At 41.2% G+C, this 18559-nt stretch overlaps 1 protein-coding gene across 5 annotated transcripts in view; it reads left to right on the top strand.

The window, feature by feature from the left end:
- Positions 1–18559, top strand: part of LPP (LIM domain containing preferred translocation partner in lipoma) — a 541140-nt gene that overhangs the window by 506776 nt on the left and 15805 nt on the right. For all 5 annotated transcript variants that reach the window (XM_077487560.1, XM_077487557.1, XM_077487561.1 and 2 more), the window contains one exon: positions 14151–14329. In XM_077487560.1, coding sequence (XP_077343686.1) covers positions 14151–14329 — 179 coding nt within the window. The remainder of the gene's footprint in view (positions 1–14150; positions 14330–18559) is intronic.

Below are 18559 nucleotides of genomic sequence, written 5' to 3'. Positions count from 1 at the left end.
AGCCAGGCAATCTTCTGGGACCTATTTGATTTTAACCAGTCAAACATGATCTATTTTTTTAAACCTTGACTTCAGAAGTGACATTTGAAAGCCAATTGGTTTCCATGGTAAACAAACATGTATTTGTCCTTTGTGTATATATATATATTTGGACACAGACACAATTTTTTTTTTTTTCCCAGGTATTTACCAAAAATTTCCAAGCTATAGATATATAATGGATATGGGCTGAAAGTGCACATGCTGAGGTTTAAATTGAGGCTATGTACATCCAAATCAGAGGAAGAGTTTAGGAATTACAGCTCAAAAGAATAGACACCCCCCCCCCTTTTTTTTTTTTTTTTTTTTTTTTTTTTTTTTTTAAGGGACCAAAAGACAGTTGAATCAAAATCTGTTTCATGGCCAGGTGTGGGCTACTTCCTTCATCAATTAGGCAGGTAAAAGGTCTGGAGTTCATTCTAAGTGTGGTATTTGCATTTGAATCTATTGCTGTGAACCTACATCATGCGTTCAAAGGAGCTATCCGTGCAAGTGAAACCGGCCATTGTAGAGCTTCAAAAACTAAACAAATCTATCTGAGAGATAACATCAGCATTAGGAGTGGCCAAATAAACAGTTTGGTACATTCTGATGAAAAGAAAAGAAGGGTGGTGGATGATTGCAGGATCCTCTGTATGGTAAAGAAAAACCCATTCACAACATCCATACAAGTGAAGGACAGTCACAAAGTGTACAATCAAGAGAAGACTTCAGAAGAGCATATATGGAAGGTTCACCACAAGGTGCAAACCATTCATAAGCCTGAAGAATAGAAAAGCCAGATTAGACTTTGCCAAAAAATATCTAAAAAAGCCAGACCAGTTCTGCAAAAGCCTTTTTTAGATGGATGAAACTAAGATTAATCTGTACCAGAATGACGGGGGGAAAAAGTGTTGAGAAGGCTTTGAACAGTTCATGATCCAAAGAACACAACGTCATCTGTAAAACATGGTGGAGGCAGTGTGATGGCATGGGCATGCATGGCTTCCAGTGGCACTGGGTCATTGGTGTTTATTTTTGATGTGACAGAAGCAGCCAGATGAATTCTGCAGTGTTTAGGGATATAGTGTCAGCCCAGATTAAGCGAAATGCAGCAAAGTTGATTGGACGGTGTTTCACAATGTACTGTGAAACACCATCCAATCAGATTTGCTGCATGGACAATGATCGAAAACACATTGCAAAAGCAACCCAGGAGCTTTTGAAGGAAAAGAAGTGGCATATTCTGCAATGGCTGAGTCAATCGCCTGATCTCAACCCTATTGAGCATGCATTTCACTTGCTGAAGGCAAAACTAAAGGCAGAAAGACCCACAAAGAACTGAAGACAGTTGCATTTAGAGCCTGGCAAAGCATCAGAAATGAGGAAACCCAGTCATTGGTAATGTACAAGGGTTTCAGACTTCAGGCAGTCATTGCCAGTAAAGGATTCTCCACAAAATATTAAAAATGAACTTTTTATTTATGATTATGTTCATTTGTCCAATTACATTTGAGCCCCTAAAGTTGGGGGACTGTGTATAAAAATGGTTGCCGTTCCTAAAATTTGTACTTTATATTTATGTTCAACCCCTTGAACTAAAGCTGAAAGTCTGCAAATTCATTTGGATTGTTTCATTTTAATTTTATTCTGGTGGCATATAGAGCCAAAAGTATGAAAATTGTGCCTGTGTCAAAAAATATGGACCTAACTGTATGTGGGTGAGTGTGTGTATGTATGTATGTATGTATGTATATATGTGTGTATATATATATATATATATTTATGCTGTGCAAACGTCTTAGGCAGGTGTATAAAGTGCTGGAAATTAAGAATGCTTTCAGAAATAAAAGTGTTAATAGTTTATTTTTATTTTTTATCAAATAACAAAATGAAAAGTAAATGAACAGGAGAGAAATCCAAACAAAATCAATATTTACTGTAACCACCCTTTGCCTTCAAAACATCATTAATTCTTCTAGGTGCACTTGCACGCAGTTTATGAAGGAACTGTGCATGTAGGTTTTTCCAAACATCTTTGAGAACTAACCACAGATCTTCTGTGCATGTAGACTGTCTGAAATCCTTATGTCTCTTCATGTAATTCCAGACAGACTCCATGATGTTGATATCAGGGCTCTGTTGGGACCAAACCACTTCTGTATGTTTGGGATAGTTGTCCTGCTGCAGCATAAATTTGGGGCCAATCACACACCTCCCTGATGGTATGGCATGATGGATAAGTATCTTCCTGTATTTACCAGCTTTGAGGACACCATTGATCCTGACCAAATCCCCAAATCCATTTGCAGAAATGCAGCTCCAAACTTGCAAGGAACTTCCACCATGCTTCATTGTTGCCTGCAGACACTTATAGTTGTACCATTCACCAGCCCTTCACGAACAAACTGCATTTTGCTACAGCCAAATATATCAGTCCAGAGCGCCTGCTGCCATTTTTCTACACCTCAGTTCCTATGTTTTCATAAGAGTCATTTAGCCCTGTTTCCATGTCTTATGCTAAAAAATTGCAACAGTTGCTCTGGACTGATGAGTGTGTGTGTGTGTGTGTGTGTATCTATATCCCCTTTCCCTCTCGTTGTTTTAATAATTCTCATTAAATCCAGATCATTGATTAGGCTATAAGTCATTTGTTGTGGTCAAGAGAACTTAGAAAATGTAATCAGTCAGGGAAGTTTGCATTGACTAGTGTATAGTATTTTTACATAGCTTCAAAAGGGCATTTAAGGTGCCTAATAAGGATCTAGTGATTGTACATTTTGTTTTCAAGCACAGTGTGTGCTGGAATTTAAATTACAGGGTGTTGCATAACTTAGCACAAGATGGAGGTGTCCCCATTGCACAAAAGGAGTGCCACTGGGGTTATCTGTCAGACTGATGTCTGACTGCATGCATGATCCTCACAGCTGGGAGGCAGCTCACATTCTGCTTGGCTTCCTCCCATGATAGAGGGATTGGACCATGAGTGCTATTTTATGAGTGACTCCTAGGAGCTTCAAGTGACATAGGTACAAGTATCACAGTGGTGCCATGAGCTTTCAGAAATGTGCTATTAGATTCTATTTAATTATAACATGGACCTTGCAGTACTTCCAGGCAGCTATAAATTAATTTCCCTTTAGTCTGGCTGTGTTCATTTAAAATCATTAAATGTATTTTTAAGATGAAATCTATTGGAAAACAATGTGTGGCTTTTAAAGGTCATGCAACCCAAATTCCGATATCTCAGTCTTTGGTAGATGTCAGAGAGGTAAAACCTTTTGCAGTATATTTGTATAGCAGATTATATTGCAGACATCTATGCATTTAAGGTCCACAGGTGTGTACACATTTTTAGGGGATCCGACTCCTATTTGTTTTTTTGTTAAAATCCAATTGAACCCTAAGTTCAAGTGAGTGAAATACATTCCAGGTGAATCGGAGCAAAAAGGTGTTCAGTGTTTTACAGCCAGAGTAGAAAATCCTCTCCTCTGCCAGCAGCTGCAGAGTGGAACCCTTGCCTTCTGTAAGGGAAACATAGATCTCTTTGCAATATAACCCCTGCAGAGCCAGAGCTCTCTAAAAAGCAGGGAGTGTGAACATTGTTAATTTAGAACTATATATCTGACTCCGTAAGGGATATGGTGGACCTTTTCAGTAAGACCGCTGCTTCTGCACAGACAGCAAGGCTCTTAACCACTTGCCGACCGCCGCACGACGATGTACGTCCTATTTTTGAAGAGGGATATCTCGGTAATGGCAGCAGCTGCTGCCACAACCGAGATATCCATCTCTTCAGGCGGCGGTCGGCTGTACGATAACGGTGGTCTCCGCGGCGGATTTGCCGCGAGATCACCGCTATCGGCGGCGGGAGAGGTGCCGCCCCCCCTCCCGCACCTTCCGCCGCTTACCGGAGCCGTCGGTAGCGGCGGAGGCGATCGGGTCCTTTCATCTGCTGGGCATAGAGACAAGTGAGGCTAAGATGGCCCCCACTCGTCTCTATACCATAGGAGGGCGGAAGCGACGTCAAAACGTCACTTCCGCCCATACCTCTTAAAGGTATATTTTTTTTAAATGTCAGATTTTCTTTTTTTTTTTTTTTGTTGCATTTTAGCCCAAATATGAGATCTGAGGACTTTTTGACCCCAGATCTCATATTTAAGAGGACCTGTCATGCTTTTTTCTATTACAAGGGATGTTTACATTCCTTGTAATAGGAATAAAAGTGATCCATTTTTTTTTTTTTTTTTAAAACAGTGTAAAAATAAATAAAATCAATTAAAATAAATAAGAATTTTTTTTTAAAAAAACACCCCATCACGACGACCTTGCGCACAGAAGCGAGCGCATACGTGAGTAGCGCCCGCATATGAAAAAGGTGGTCAAACCACACATGTGAGGTATCGCCGCAATCAGTAGAGCGAGAGCAATAATTCTAGCCCTAGACCTCCTCTGTAACGCAAAAAATGCAACCTGTAGAATTTTTTAAATGTCGCTTATGGAGATTTTTGAGGCTAAAAGTTTGACGCCATTCCACGAGCGGGCGCAATTTTGAAGCGTGACATGTTGGGTATCAATTTACTCGGCGTACTATTATCTTTCACAATATAAAAAAAAATTGGGCTAATTTTACTGTTTTATTTTTTTATTCAAAAAAGTCAATTTTTCCCCACAAAAGTGCGCTTGTAAGACCGCTGCGCAAATACGGTGTGAAAAAAAGTATTTCATTGACCGCCATTTTATTCTCTAGGGTGTTAGAAAAAAAACAATATCAAATGTTTGGGGGTTCTTAGTAATTTTCTAGCAAAAAAAACTGTTTTAAACATGTAAACACCAAGTCTGAAAAAGAGGCCTGGTCCTTAAGTGATTAAGCTGCTGCTCCTAGCAGAAGTCAGGCTTTTGTGCATAGGCTGTGGCTGCTTTAGAAAGAAAATAAACTGTAAGGCATTGGACATTTTGTTTTGATGAATCCGGGATGTAGTTATCTGATTTAAACGAAGAGTTTAATTAGGCTTAATATTGTATTTTTGGTAATGCACCAGAAGGTGCTGGATCACAAAAAAGGTGGATTGGAAACACCCAAAACTGAAGAGGAGTCAGGACTTGTAGCCATGATATCACACTATTGGAGTATCTTAGACATAAAAGACAGGGGCTGACTAAAAATGTTTTGTCTTTTGCTTATCCACTGAAACTGCATTAAAGGAAAGGGATGGTCGGCGCTCAGTATGACATCTAAAATAGTATTTTCTTTATTAAATGCACGTACAAAGCTGTAAAACAGCCTACGCATTTCAGACGTTTCCATGAATGTGAAACTGTGCTAATCAGTAAAAAGAAATAAAAGGCCGCTAGCACTTTATTAGTACACATGGCTATAGTGTCAACAAAAAGCAACAAGTGCTGTGCCACGAAACAGAAGATCATAAACAACACCCCAAAAAATACAAATAAGTGTAACCACTTCATCCAAGGTGTGTAAATAAACCATAAATTAAAACAAACAAAACTGGGTATAATGTCCACACTGTGTAAATCAATGTCATTGTTAAATGTCAAATTTAGCTGAGAGTGTCAAACTTGTGCAGAAGTGCATATTGGATGGTGAGAATTCTTATGCACACCATCTATTTGGTCATCCATATAGTGCCACACTACAGAGTTATGACTTCTCTAATCAAAGAAGTCACATAGTGCTTGAAAGTATCAGCAGTAAAGCCTACTACACACTAGTATTTATTTTTTTATTTTTTTTCGAGCAGGGCTGAATGAGAAAAAAAAGAACTGACAGCTCAGGAGGAGCCGCTGTACTAACTATCCAGTATTAAAATGGTTATAAACCCTTAAAACACACTTTGACCTACAGGTATGCTTAGATTAAGGTTTACCTGTAGGTCCAAGAAAAATCTCCTAAACCTACACGGTTTAGGAGATATTTGCCAAAAGACAGGCACACGGAGCGCGGCACCCTCAACGGCGAATATGCCGCGCGTGGCGGCTCCCGTGCGAATGCGTGGGAGTGACGTCATCGCGGCTTCGCCGAATGACAGCGGCGGAGCGGCGAGACCCACCGAGAAGATGGATGCGCCGGACTACATGGGAACAGCGGTGACTTCGCTGGCTCCTGTGTCAGGTAAGTGACACATAATGGACTACTATACGATGCATAGTAGTCCATTATGCTTTGCCTTTGCAGGGAATGAAAGAGGAAGTAAACTCATTAGGGTTTACTTCCTCTTTAATACAGTGATTTTTCCCTGCTGTTCTATTGTGTTCTGACAGGGGGATGGCCCCCCCACCAAAATACTCCAGTCAGCTGGCTGAGAGCGATGATCGGGAGCCGATCGGCAGACTTTTTTCGGTGGTGCCCCCTAGTTTCTGTAGGGCTGAATATCAGCCAGCTTCTATTGAACCGGCCAATGCTGCCTGACATTTAGACTCATGTAGTAGGCTTAAAGTGGTTGTATAGTCAAATTGGGGACTTTTACCTACAGGAAAGCCTATAATAAGGCTTACCTGTAGGTAAAAAAAATATCTCCTAAACCTGTACGGTTTAGGAGATATTCCCCTCGCAATGCGCCGATGGCTGCAGCGGCGCATGCGCACATGGGATTCTCGGCTGAAAGTCCGGCAGACGCCGGACCCTGCCGGAGAGAAATCTCCCGCGCGCTTGCACGGGAGTGACGATATCGTGGCTCCGGCCACTCTCGGCCCCGGAACCGCCATACCCGGAAGAAACGCTGAGGGAACATGTCAGCTCCCTCGGCGTGGATCGGGACAGATGTCGGGCCTCGTTCTAAGGTAAGTATTTTATAATGAGCTAGTATGCGGTGCATACTAGCTCATTATGCCTTTTGCTTTGCAGGTGAGCAAAAAAAAATAAAAAAATTCAGCGGGTATACAACCGCTTTAAGTCAGAAGTATCACCTCTTACACCAACAGTGTATGCCTCCACCAGTTCAAAGAAGGATACATGGGAAGACAAAAGAGCCAGACATTCCACATAGCGCAAAAACACTCATAAATTTATTTTAATCAGTATACTGTATATCCATATCATAGTACCTTTCTATCTTTCTGTGTGCCTTAGAATTTTGAGTGGCACTTGCCATCTTGAAGTATTGCCACGCCTCTTGTATTCTCTGTTAAGGAATGCTGTATAATATGGCAGCTGCTATTGTTCAAACCTGGGAGCTCACGGGCATGGATTTAATCATTTTATTTCTCAAGAGAGCCAGGAAACCATTAGGTGATTTAAGTCACCAAAAACGGCAAAAATTTGAAATTGTTTTATGTTTATTGGTACTTTTAGCAAATTGAAGGGGAAAAAAACTACGTTGAGATTTCTGTTTTATATTTCCGAGAGCAAAGCATCATTTTTTTTCCACAGGGAGCAAGTTTTGTGGCAAAAATATAATTTTTAAAGTTGCTATTTAAAAAAGAAATGAGATCTCTAACATAGGAAAAGGTTGACCTGTGAAATTTTTTTTTTTTTTTTTTTTCATCCAGCAAATAATTTATTGAGATTTAATACAGTGAACAAGGAAAAAAACTACCCAACTACAGTCCCAGTACACATATCATCAACAAAACCATGAAAACCCCTAAACAAAAAAAAAAGGAAACCCCCCAACCAAAATGTCTATCTCTTCCGCCCCCCCCCCCCCCCGTCGCCCCCCCCCCCCCCCCGATACTCCAATCTCTCTCTCTATTTCCTTTCTCTTACTATAGGGCTCCTTCCAAATCTGGGCCTAGAACATCCATCCATCTTCTCTATATAATCTCAAATTTCCTTTGACAACCTTGATGCAGATAATATATTTTTATTTTAGTAGGGTTTCCTTTATTTGCGTTCTCCATTCTTCCAGTAGTGTTGGGTAAACTGAATTCCATTTTGTGCTATCAACTTACGAGCTTGAAATAGACTTCTTACGATTGAAATAAAAGTAAAATCCGGAATGCTAGATTCCTCTATTGTATTAAATAAACATATGCCAGGTTCTAATGGTAATTTTAATCCAAAGAGACTATTAATAATCTTGATTATGCCCTGCAAATATCGGTGGAGTTTAGGACATCTCCATAGCTCTATTCATTAGGTTTGCAGGGGCTCCTCTACAGCGAGGACACGAAGGGGAATCTCTACAATTCCATTTAAATAATTTCTCAGGAGTATAATATGACCTATGTAAAATTAATAATTGCATATCATTTTTGCGTAGTGGACAACAATACACTAGGGACCACAGAAAGAGCTTTTGTCCAATGGTCATCCGTAAACAGTCCCAGGTCTCGTTCCCACTGAGCCCGTGAGGGGACATCTACAGAATCTTTAAACGTATTATGTAGTACCCCATACAATCGCGATGGAAGACCCTGATTATGCCCGTTAGCATCTAATAATGATATTATTGTAGAATGACTACGTTTAAATTCAAAGGAACAGGCCTGAGCATGTATGGCGTATGCGTTAAAGATATTGGAAAAACCTTTGCTTTGGAATTCCATAGTCCTCCATTATTTGAGCAAAGGGTTTTAACTTCGTCATTCTGAAACAACTGCTTCAAATATCTCAAACCATGTTTTTGCCATAGCGCAAACCCTTCCAGTTTTGGCAATTCCTCACAGATTACATTATTCCATATTGGGGTATAACATGTATAACCCGTAATATTAGTAATACTTTTCATTACTTGACCTACTTTTTCATAAAGTGTACCTGTCAAAAAACCAAGCTATTTGTCTCCAATAAGGAGATCAATGTATGTTCCCTACATAACGGCAATAGTGGGCCTGTATGGGATCAGAGTCCGCAATTTCTGTCCCTCCAAAAATTGGTTGTAATTGTGAGGCTAAGAAGTAACTTTTAACATATGGAATGGCAAGTCCTCCTGCATCTTTAGCTACCATTAGACTAGTTAATTTTATACTGGATTGTTTTTTGCGCCAAATAAGTTCTCGGAAGAGGGATTCAACCTTCCTACCATTATGATATTATCCAGATAGATTTATGAAGGATATAGAGTAATTGTGGAGTCCAGATCATTTTAATGAGATTCGCTCTACCAATCACTGTTAGTGGGCATTTACACCAGCTCCGGCATTTATCCCTAAATTTGAGCAATAATGGTTTAAGACTCAAATTAATATAATCCTTTACGTTATGTGTTACCTCAATCCCCAAATATTTCACTGTATTTTTTATTTGAATTTGCGCAGCTTGTTCTGGTAGGGAGATTTCCTTGTCATCCAATGGAATCAATATTGATTTCTCCCAATTGTTCCGAAAACTGCCCAGACATGGAAATAAGCGTCATAAGTTCCACTATTGATTCTGTAATATCCCCAAAAAGATGAGAGCATCATCTGTATGCAACGCAATTTTTTCTACCCTTCCTGAACGGCGAAACCCAACTATCCCCTTTGACTGTCTAATGGCAATAACCAAAGGTTCTATTGCCAGAGCAAACAGCAAAGGGGATAGAGGGCAGCCTTTTCTAGTCCCCCTAGATAATGAGAAAAATGGCAACATAGTATTGATTCTCTGCCTTGCCTTGGGATCCCTATACAGGCATACTCCACTTTTAAGTACACAATGGGGTTTATTTACTAAAGCTAGAAAGTGCAAAATCAGGCTCACTTTTGCATAGAAACCAATGAGCTTCTAACCCCAGCTTGTTCAACTAAGCGTTGGTAATAAAACCTGGAAGCTCATTGGTTTCTATGCAGAAGTGAGCCTGATTTTAGACTTTCTAGCTTTAGTAAATAAACCCCATTGTGCACTTAAAAGTGGGTTATGCCTGTACAGCAATTTTAGCCATGCTAGGAATCCCCAACCTATACCAAAAGCAGTAGGTACCATCCACAAATATTCACATTCTACCATAACGAATGCCTTCTGGGCATCCAAGGATAATATGGCATTGGGACCCTCATCGGTAATTCCATATTTTAAGAAAAGTCTGCAAATATTTGTTGATGCTGCTCTTGTGGGGATAAACCCCGTTTGGTCCTTATGGATCAGGGTATTGATATACCTAGATAACCTATTTGCCAAAAAACTATTTTGTGGCAAAAATATATTTTTTAAAGTTGCCTATTTAAAAAAAGAAATAAGATCTCTAACATAGAAAGAAAAAGGCTGACCTGTGAAATAGTTGAAAGTGTTTATTAAAGGGAAAAAAAATTCTGTTTAACCACTTCCGGACCACCGCACACCGATATACGTCCTAACTTTGAAAAGGGATATCTTTGTTATGGCTGCAGCTAGCTGCCATAACCCTGGTATTTTCTTCTTCGGCCGGCATTTCTGATAATAGTGGTCTCTGTGGCAGATTCACCGCAAGATCACTTTTATCGGCAGCGGGAGAGGGGCACCGCCCCACTGCGCTCCGATGCCCTCCGCCTCTTACCGGAGCCGTCGGCAGCTGCAGAGGCGATCGGGTCCTCTTCCATGTGTGGTATGGAGACGAGTGAGGAGAAGATGGCCCCCATCCGTCTCCATACCATTGCGAGGCGAAAGCGACATCAAAGCGTCACTTCCACCCATAGCTGTGGATATGAGATCTTTTTGACCCCAGATCCCATATTTAACCACTTGAGGACCGCCGCATGTAAATCTACGTTGGCACAATGGCACCGACAGGCACAAGCACGTACCGGAATGAGAAGCTTCCCCTGCCTGTGTAGTGTAAACACAGGCAGGGAGGAAGTGATGTCACTCTCCTCGGGGCGGTCTTTTTGACCGGACTGCGAGGAGAGGACATGGTAAGTGCACCAATCACTACACTGACACGTAGGTACACATAAGCACACAAATCAGCCCCCCGATCACGCCCCCCCCCCCTCCCAGTCACAGTGTCACTGATTGCAGTGATCATTTATTTACTGATCACTGTATTTAGTGTCAGTGGTGACAGTAAAAAGTGTCAGGGCAGTTAGTGTTAGGTCCAGGGTAGCCCCCTACCCCCCCCTAATAAAGGTTTAATCCCCTGATTGCCCCTAGAGTTAACACTTTCACCCCCTTTTGCCAGTGTCACTAAGCGATCGTTTTTCTGATCGCTGCATTAGTGTCACTGGTGCCGCTAGGTAGCTAGTTATTTTTTAGATTCACCGCCAGGTTTTTATAGCATTAGCTACCCCCATATACTACCCAATAAAGGTTTTAACCCCCTGATTGCCCCTAGAGTTAACCCTTTCACCAGCGATCACCGTATAAGTGTCACTGGTGATGCTGGATAGCCAGTTAGTTATTTAGGTTCCCCGTCAGGTTTTTATATAGCGTGCGGGACCCCCATATACTACCTAATAAAGGTTTTAACCCCCTGATTGCCCCTAGTTAACCCTTTCACCCCCTTTTGCCAGTGTCACTAAGCGATCGTTTTTCTGATCGCTGCATTAGTGTCACTGGTGCCGCTAGGTAGCTAGTTATTTTTTTATGTTCACCGCCAGGTTTTTATAGCGTTAGGTACCCCTATATACTACCTAATGAAGATTTTAACCCCCTGATTGCCCTAGAGTTAACCCTTTCACCAGCGATCACTGTACAAGTGTCACTGGTGACGCTGGTTAGCCAGTTAGTTATTTAGGTTCCCCGACAGGTTTTTATATAGCGTCAGGAACCCCCATATACTACCTAATAAAGATTTTAACCCCCTACTGCCCCTAGTTAACCCTTTCACCAGTGATCACCGTATAAGTGTTACGGGTGACTCTGGTTAGTTTGCTTTTTATAGCATCAGGGCACCCACCATTTATTACCCAATAAAGGTTTAACCCCCTGATCACCCGGCGGGTGATATCAATTAGGTTTTAGGGTCAGGGTCTGCGTCACCCCAGGCAGCGCTAGGTTAGTGCCAGTACCGCTAACACCCACGCGCAAAGCATACACTTCCCGTAGTGGTATAGTATCTGAACAGATCAATATCTGATCAGATCTATACTAGCGTCCCCAGCAGTTTAGGGTTTCAAAAAAATGCATTGTTAGCGGGATCAGCCCAGATACCTGCTAGCACCTGCGTTTTTCCCCTCTGCTCAGCTCACCCAATTGCAGTATCGATCGATCACTGTCACTTATAAAACACTAAACACATAACTGAAGCGTTCGCAGAGTCAGGCCTGATCCCTGCGATCGCTAACCGTTTTTTTTTTGTAGCGTTTTATATTTAAAGGTACTTGGTTTTCGGGGTCCCGTACATGGCTAGGCTCCCAAAAAGTCCCCTACATGTGGTATCCCCGTACTCAGGAGAAGCAGCAGAATTTATTTTGTGGTGTAATTTCACTTATGCCCATAGCATGTGTGAGCAATAGATCATTTAGTGACAACTAAAAAAAACAGTGACAAAAAAAAAAAAAGTTTGTAATCTTCCCGCAACTTGTGGCAAAATATAAAATATTTCATGGATTCAACATGCCTCTCAGTAAATATCTTGGGGTGTCTACTTTCCAAAATGGGGTCATTTGGGAGGGGGTTTTGTGCTATTTTGGCATTTTATGGCCTTCAAAACTGTGATAGGTAGTGAGGAGTGAAATCAAAAATTTGCACCCTTAGAAATCCTAAAGGCAGTGATTGGTTTTCGGGGTCAGTCTTTTTCCTTTTATATCGTAAAAAATAAAAATCGCAGAGGCAATCAAATACCATCAAAAGAAAGCTCTATTTGTGGGAAGAAAAGGACGCAAATTTCGTTCGGGTACAACATTGCATGACCGCGCAATTACCAGTTAAAGCAGTGCAGTGCGAAATTGTAAAAAGACCTCTGGTCCTTAGGCCAACAATTGGTCCGGGGCTTAAAGCGGGATTCCACCCTAAAGTGGAACCTCCGCTGATCGGAACCCCCCCCCCCCCTCCGGTGTCATAATTGACACCTTTCAGGGGGGAGGGGGGTGGAGATACCTGTCAAAGACAGGTATTTTCACCCACTGCCGGGCATAGACTCCCACGGGAGTCTACGCCATTTCCTGCCCTGCCGCGCTGTCTGCTGGGACACACACGGGTCCCAGTGACAGCGCAGAGATTTCCTATTGCGCGGCGCAGCAGGGAACTGGGAAGTGAAGCCGATTCACTTTACTTCCTGATTCCCTCACCTCGAATGGCGGCGGCAGCAGCCGAGGCCCGAGCGGTCGATCGGCCTCGGCTGCTGGCATCGCTGGAACCCGGGACAGGTGAGTGTCCATTTATTAAGTCAGCAGCTGTAGTATTTATAGCTGCTGGCTTTTAATATTTTTTTTTTGGGCGGAATCCCTCTTTAAGTGGTAAACAGGTCCTGTCAGGCTTTTTTTTTTCTATTACAAGGGATTCTTAAATTCCTTGTAATAAAAATAAAAGTGACACATTTTTTTTTTTTTTTTGAACAGTGTAAAACTAAAAGGTAAAATAATAAAAAAAATAAAAATGTAAACGCGCCCATCTCGCCGAGTTTGCGTACAGAAGCGAACACATATGTGAGTAGCAAGTAGTAACAAATATGGTGTGACAGAAAGTATTGCAACGACCACCATTTTATTCCTTTTTTTTTTTTTTTTTTTTTTTTTTAGGGTTTAGACTAGTAATATGAGGCATTTAAGTTTGCTGGCAAAAATAGATGGCTTGTTGTAGCAAATCTCTTTTAGGTGGGAGCCACTGAAGTCAGCACTATCAGTTCTATATAAATATACTGTAATTCTGTTCTTATTTTAAAGGAAAGCTCCAGGGAAAGAAAAGGCTAAATAAACAGATAAAATACATGCATGTAAATGCTAGTATTCTGATTCACACACCTCTATATAACTCGGCATCCATAAAGAACACCAATTCTTCTATTTTTTTTCTTTAACTTCAGAGCTTATTATACTTTTATACACCTGTGCATTGAAAACATGAAATCTCCCACGTCAAACAAAAAGTTGACAGAAAAAGCTGAAATAGGAATTTGTGTACCTGTGTATTCAGCTGTGGAGTTTTGTTTTAAGACCTTTTTGATTATCTAAAATGTAAGGACCTGTTCTGATAATTGTGGTATACAAGGTAGGCTTGTCTTTTGTAAAATAACTGATGACTGGGTCTAAGCATAATTTGTAAAGCTTTATAACCGAATATTTTGGATGCTGTATATTACAAACTTCATTAATAAGATTTGCTCTATCTCTTCACGCAGCGCACTTTGGAGCAGTGCAGCGTTTGTTCCAAACCAATCATGGAGAGGATTCTGAGAGCTACCGGAAAGGCCTACCACCCTCAGTGCTTCATCTGTGTAGTGTGCTTTCGCAGCCTGGATGGAATCCCTTTCACTGTTGATGCATCAGGCCATATTCACTGCATTGAGGATTTCCACAAGTAAGTGTTCTAAAATTAAACTACTTTAACTACAGACATACCCATGGTTTCCCCAACATTTTAGTCAGTTAATTAAGTAATATTAGCAATTTGGGTTTACTACATTTGCCTAACCCAAATTGTGTATTGAAGCATACATATTTTCGAGTGGTGGGGTTTTTGATATGTTTATCAGTAGGAACAAGTGGACAGTTTTCTGATACATTTAAGTTCATGCATTTCCTATCATTTATAAGCCCTTACCACATTCTGAAGACTACTTTGGTATGACTGTAGTGCACCATTGCTTACATACATACAATTCTACAGGCATAAGGCTAATTAAAAATACACCAAAGGATTTCTGAGGTTGTTAGTGCACATTACACCCCTCAATTACTACAAGAAATCAATACTGACATCTGTAACTTCAAATCTTGTTGGTTTGTCTTGTAGTTGTAGAAAAAAGTAATTAGATAGCTGTGACATAAATGGCTTCAGACTGCTGCTGAAAACTATCTTTCCAAACTGACATCACAGAGAAAGCTTTCTGTACACAAACCAGATCTATCGTACATATGTGTGGTGCACTGACAAGGATGAATCCTAATGAGCAGGACTGCTCAGTATGACTCCTCCATAGGATGCCTGTGAGGTTGCATTTGTGCCAAGTAATACATGTTTCCTGTACATCTAACTGTAAAAGCAGAGCAGCCGCAGTTTGTCAGACCATAACATTTTCAAAATAGTTGTACAAAATTAGGTTCTAAATGAGTAAAATAAAATAAAAAATAAAGAAACTGTTGATTTCCTGTTATTGGCAATGATGTAATACATTGTTGATAGACCCACCCACAAAACACTGAAACCTTCTTTTGAAATATGCTAATTTTGCCATACTGCTCTCCCATGTATACGGTTAACCAGTCTATCACCGTCATCTCTTTATACTGTGTGTATGTATGTGTATGTATGTGTGTGTATGTGGGCAGCACAGTGGTGTAGTGGGTAGCACTTTCGCCTAGCAGTAAGAAGGGTCGCTGGGTCGAATCCCAACCACGACACTACCTGCCTGGAGTTTGCCTCCCTGTGCCTGCGTGGGTTTCCTCCGGGCACTCCGATTTCCTCCCACACTCCAAAGACATGCTGGTAGGTTAATTGGATCCTGTCTAAATTGTCCCTAGTATGTCTGAATGTGAGTTAGGTAGGTTAATTGGATCCTCTCTAAATTGGCCCTAGAATGTGTACTGCATGTTAGAATGTGAGTTAGTTAGGGACCTTAGATTGTAAGCTCCTTGAGGGTAGGGACTGATGTGAATGTACAATGTATATGTAAAGCGCTGCGTAAATTGATGGCGCTATATAAGTAACTGAAATAATAATAATATTCAGGATTTATATAGTGCCAACAGTTTGTGCAGCGCTTTACAACATATGGATAGACAGTACAGTAACAATACAATTCGATACAGGAGGAATTAGAGGGCCCTGCTTGTTAGAGTTTACAATCTAGGCGATAAATATGAAATTTCTTTAACTCGTACATCTGGGTGAACAGGTAACTTAGTCTTAGTCTTTTTGCATAGAGATACCAGCCCAACAAATATTTGGTATTGTTACTTGTGAGGTACAACTACCAGAATGACACACTCAAAAGCTTTACTTCAGTAGTCTCTAAACTGCAGCCCTTTGCTTGTCCTTACCTGGCCCTTGGGGGCATTATTCCTTCCACTGCTACAAGACATTATTTCTCCCACTGGACACCAAGAGTGGGGCATAATTCCTACCACTGACCCCAATTATTGTGCACTTTCCCTCTCATCGATTAAAATTATGGGATTATTCCTCTAGTTAATACCAAAGATGGGCACTTTTCCTTCCACCGAAGACAATGATTGGGGCACTATTCTCACAGATACCAATGAAGGGGCACTGTTCCTCTTCCTTTACCACAGGTGCTATTGTTTTACGCCCATTGATCACCAAGCTTATAAAGTGGTTGTAAACCTCAGACATGAAATATGAAAAAAATATATCCTTCTATAGTATGTACTTGTCTCAATTAAAAGCACTAAATGTAATTTCTGTCTGCTGCTCCATTCCTCTGCTGTCGGCATGAGTCGGTTCTGATGAGTTTTCCTGACCCCAAGAGAAAAATGGTCTCCAGCACACAGCCTGAGATTGACAGCCTCCGCTCTGTTCCTGGTTGCTTTGTGAAGGGGTGGGGGGTGTCTCTTCTCTCCAGTCAGCTTTCAGCCCTATCCTTGCTGAGCTCTGCAGAGTGCAACTTTAAGCTTTCTGCCTCTTTTTTTTTTGACCTCACAGCCAAGCATATAAATTCATGGACTTTGAACAGATTTAGCAAAGGAAATACTGCAAATAAACAGGTACAATTTATGTAGAGGATTTGTTTAATTTGTGTATCACCTGAGGCCAGTAATTTCACTGGGTATATGCAAGGTTTACAATGTTAAGGCATTGTTTACTTCCACTAATGCTGGGACATTTTCTACTCCCAGTGGCCCCCCTGAAGTCCAAAGGACAATAAACTGTCCCTTTGTTTAGAAATTTTGGAGGCCCCTACTTTACTTGATTAACTTATGTTCAGGTTCTGCCTGAACTGCAACCTGATCACACAAACCACACCCCACTTTTATGCCCTCATCTTCAAGTGTTTTCAAAGCTGTATGTTTAACCTATCTGACATAGGGAAGAGAATGGAATATGTAGCTAATTAAAGCCTGCCTAAATCAACAAAGGGATTGACAAGTTGGTTTATAATTGGGAGATAGGTTTGACATTGTTTGGAATTATTATAATTTAGTGCAAATGCAATATAAAAGCATTGGCTACTCTCAATGGCGGAATATTGCATTTTAACAGCCAGGCTAATGTTTTCATATATACATAACTGTTAAACAATTAGGGAGACCAGCTGCTTTTGCTAATTTAACACTTGAGCATTTTTTTTTTCACAGGCAAGTGTTAGGTTTCTTGGATAAGTGAGATACATCTTTATTTGTGGCCAGGGAAATGAAAGCTTTTTTTTTTTTCCTCCCTAATCCACTTAATCCCTGGGTGGCGTGTTTAAATCCTGGGTAGCATGATAAGAATTTCCTGAGACTGACTTTCTTGCTTTGATCTCTCTTTTATTTAAATGTCCTGAAGCCCTGTAGTCTCAGGGGATGTGTTTTGAGTGTGTTGTTTTGTATGCTGCTGCCAGTAAAATATATATATTTTTTTGCATGGCTCACTAAGTCATTCAAGCTTTATTGGAATGTAATTGCCACTGCACTATGAACTTTTAGTGTCATGGTGAAGAAGCTATACTGGATATATCAGCCTAATTTGTACATGTTCACATAATAGGATCCCTGTATTCATAAAGTTGTTAGCAATATATATATAATGTTTATTAATACAATTAAGGAACATGAAGCATTCCTGATTTGGATAGAGAGGATTGGGAAGACTGTCTGGATAGGGGCCCTAGGCAGGTTATCTCTGCAGGAGACAAACTTATACAGACAAAATTTCTCCATAGAGTGTACTTCACGCCGGTGCGCCTGGCGAGGATGTACCCCGATAGGGACCCGCAATGCCCGAGGTGTAGGAGGGAGCCGGGCACTTTCTTGCACATGTTCTGGACATGTCCTGCTCTGTCGGTTTTTTGGTCAGGGATATTTGAGCACATGAATACCCCTCTTGAGCTCTCTGTTCCCATGGTGCCCGAGTTGGCTTTGTTGGTAGTTATGGACAATGACCAGAGATCTCATCATAGTAAATTGCTGATCTTTTATCTTCTGTTCTATGCCAAGAAAGAAATATTGAGTGGGTGGTCCTCATCAATGCTCCCCTCGGTGTCCTCCTGGGAAAACAGATTAAATGCCGCTCTGCCGCTTTATAAAATAACATACATTAATCGGGGATGTCTTTGGAAATTTGAAAAGATCTGGTCGTCCTGGACGGAGGGTTAGTGTTTTTTAGTGTGGAGTTGGGTGTCCTCTTCCCCCCCCCCCCGGCCTTCCTCCTGTGCCTCTCGTTATTGTTTACTGTGCTTCCCATCCGCATACCCCGCCCCCCCTCTTCCCCCCCCCCCTCTTCGCCCCCCCCCCCCCTCTTCCTCCCCCCCCCTACGATTTTGGCCTAGGCCTACTCTATACTGCCCCCGCATCTAGTTAGGTTTCTTGCTAGCTAACTATTCAATCTGTTCTCACTCTCATTGGGCTATGGCATTGGGTATAGGTATTC

This window comes from Lithobates pipiens, unplaced genomic scaffold (assembly GCF_037356315.1).
Source record: "Lithobates pipiens isolate NorthernLeopardFrog02 unplaced genomic scaffold, aLitPip1_a1.2 Scaffold_18, whole genome shotgun sequence".
NCBI lineage: Eukaryota > Metazoa > Chordata > Amphibia > Anura > Ranidae > Lithobates > Lithobates pipiens.
Note: the sequence above shows the minus strand (reverse complement) of the source record. Positions and strands in the feature narration are given on the sequence as shown.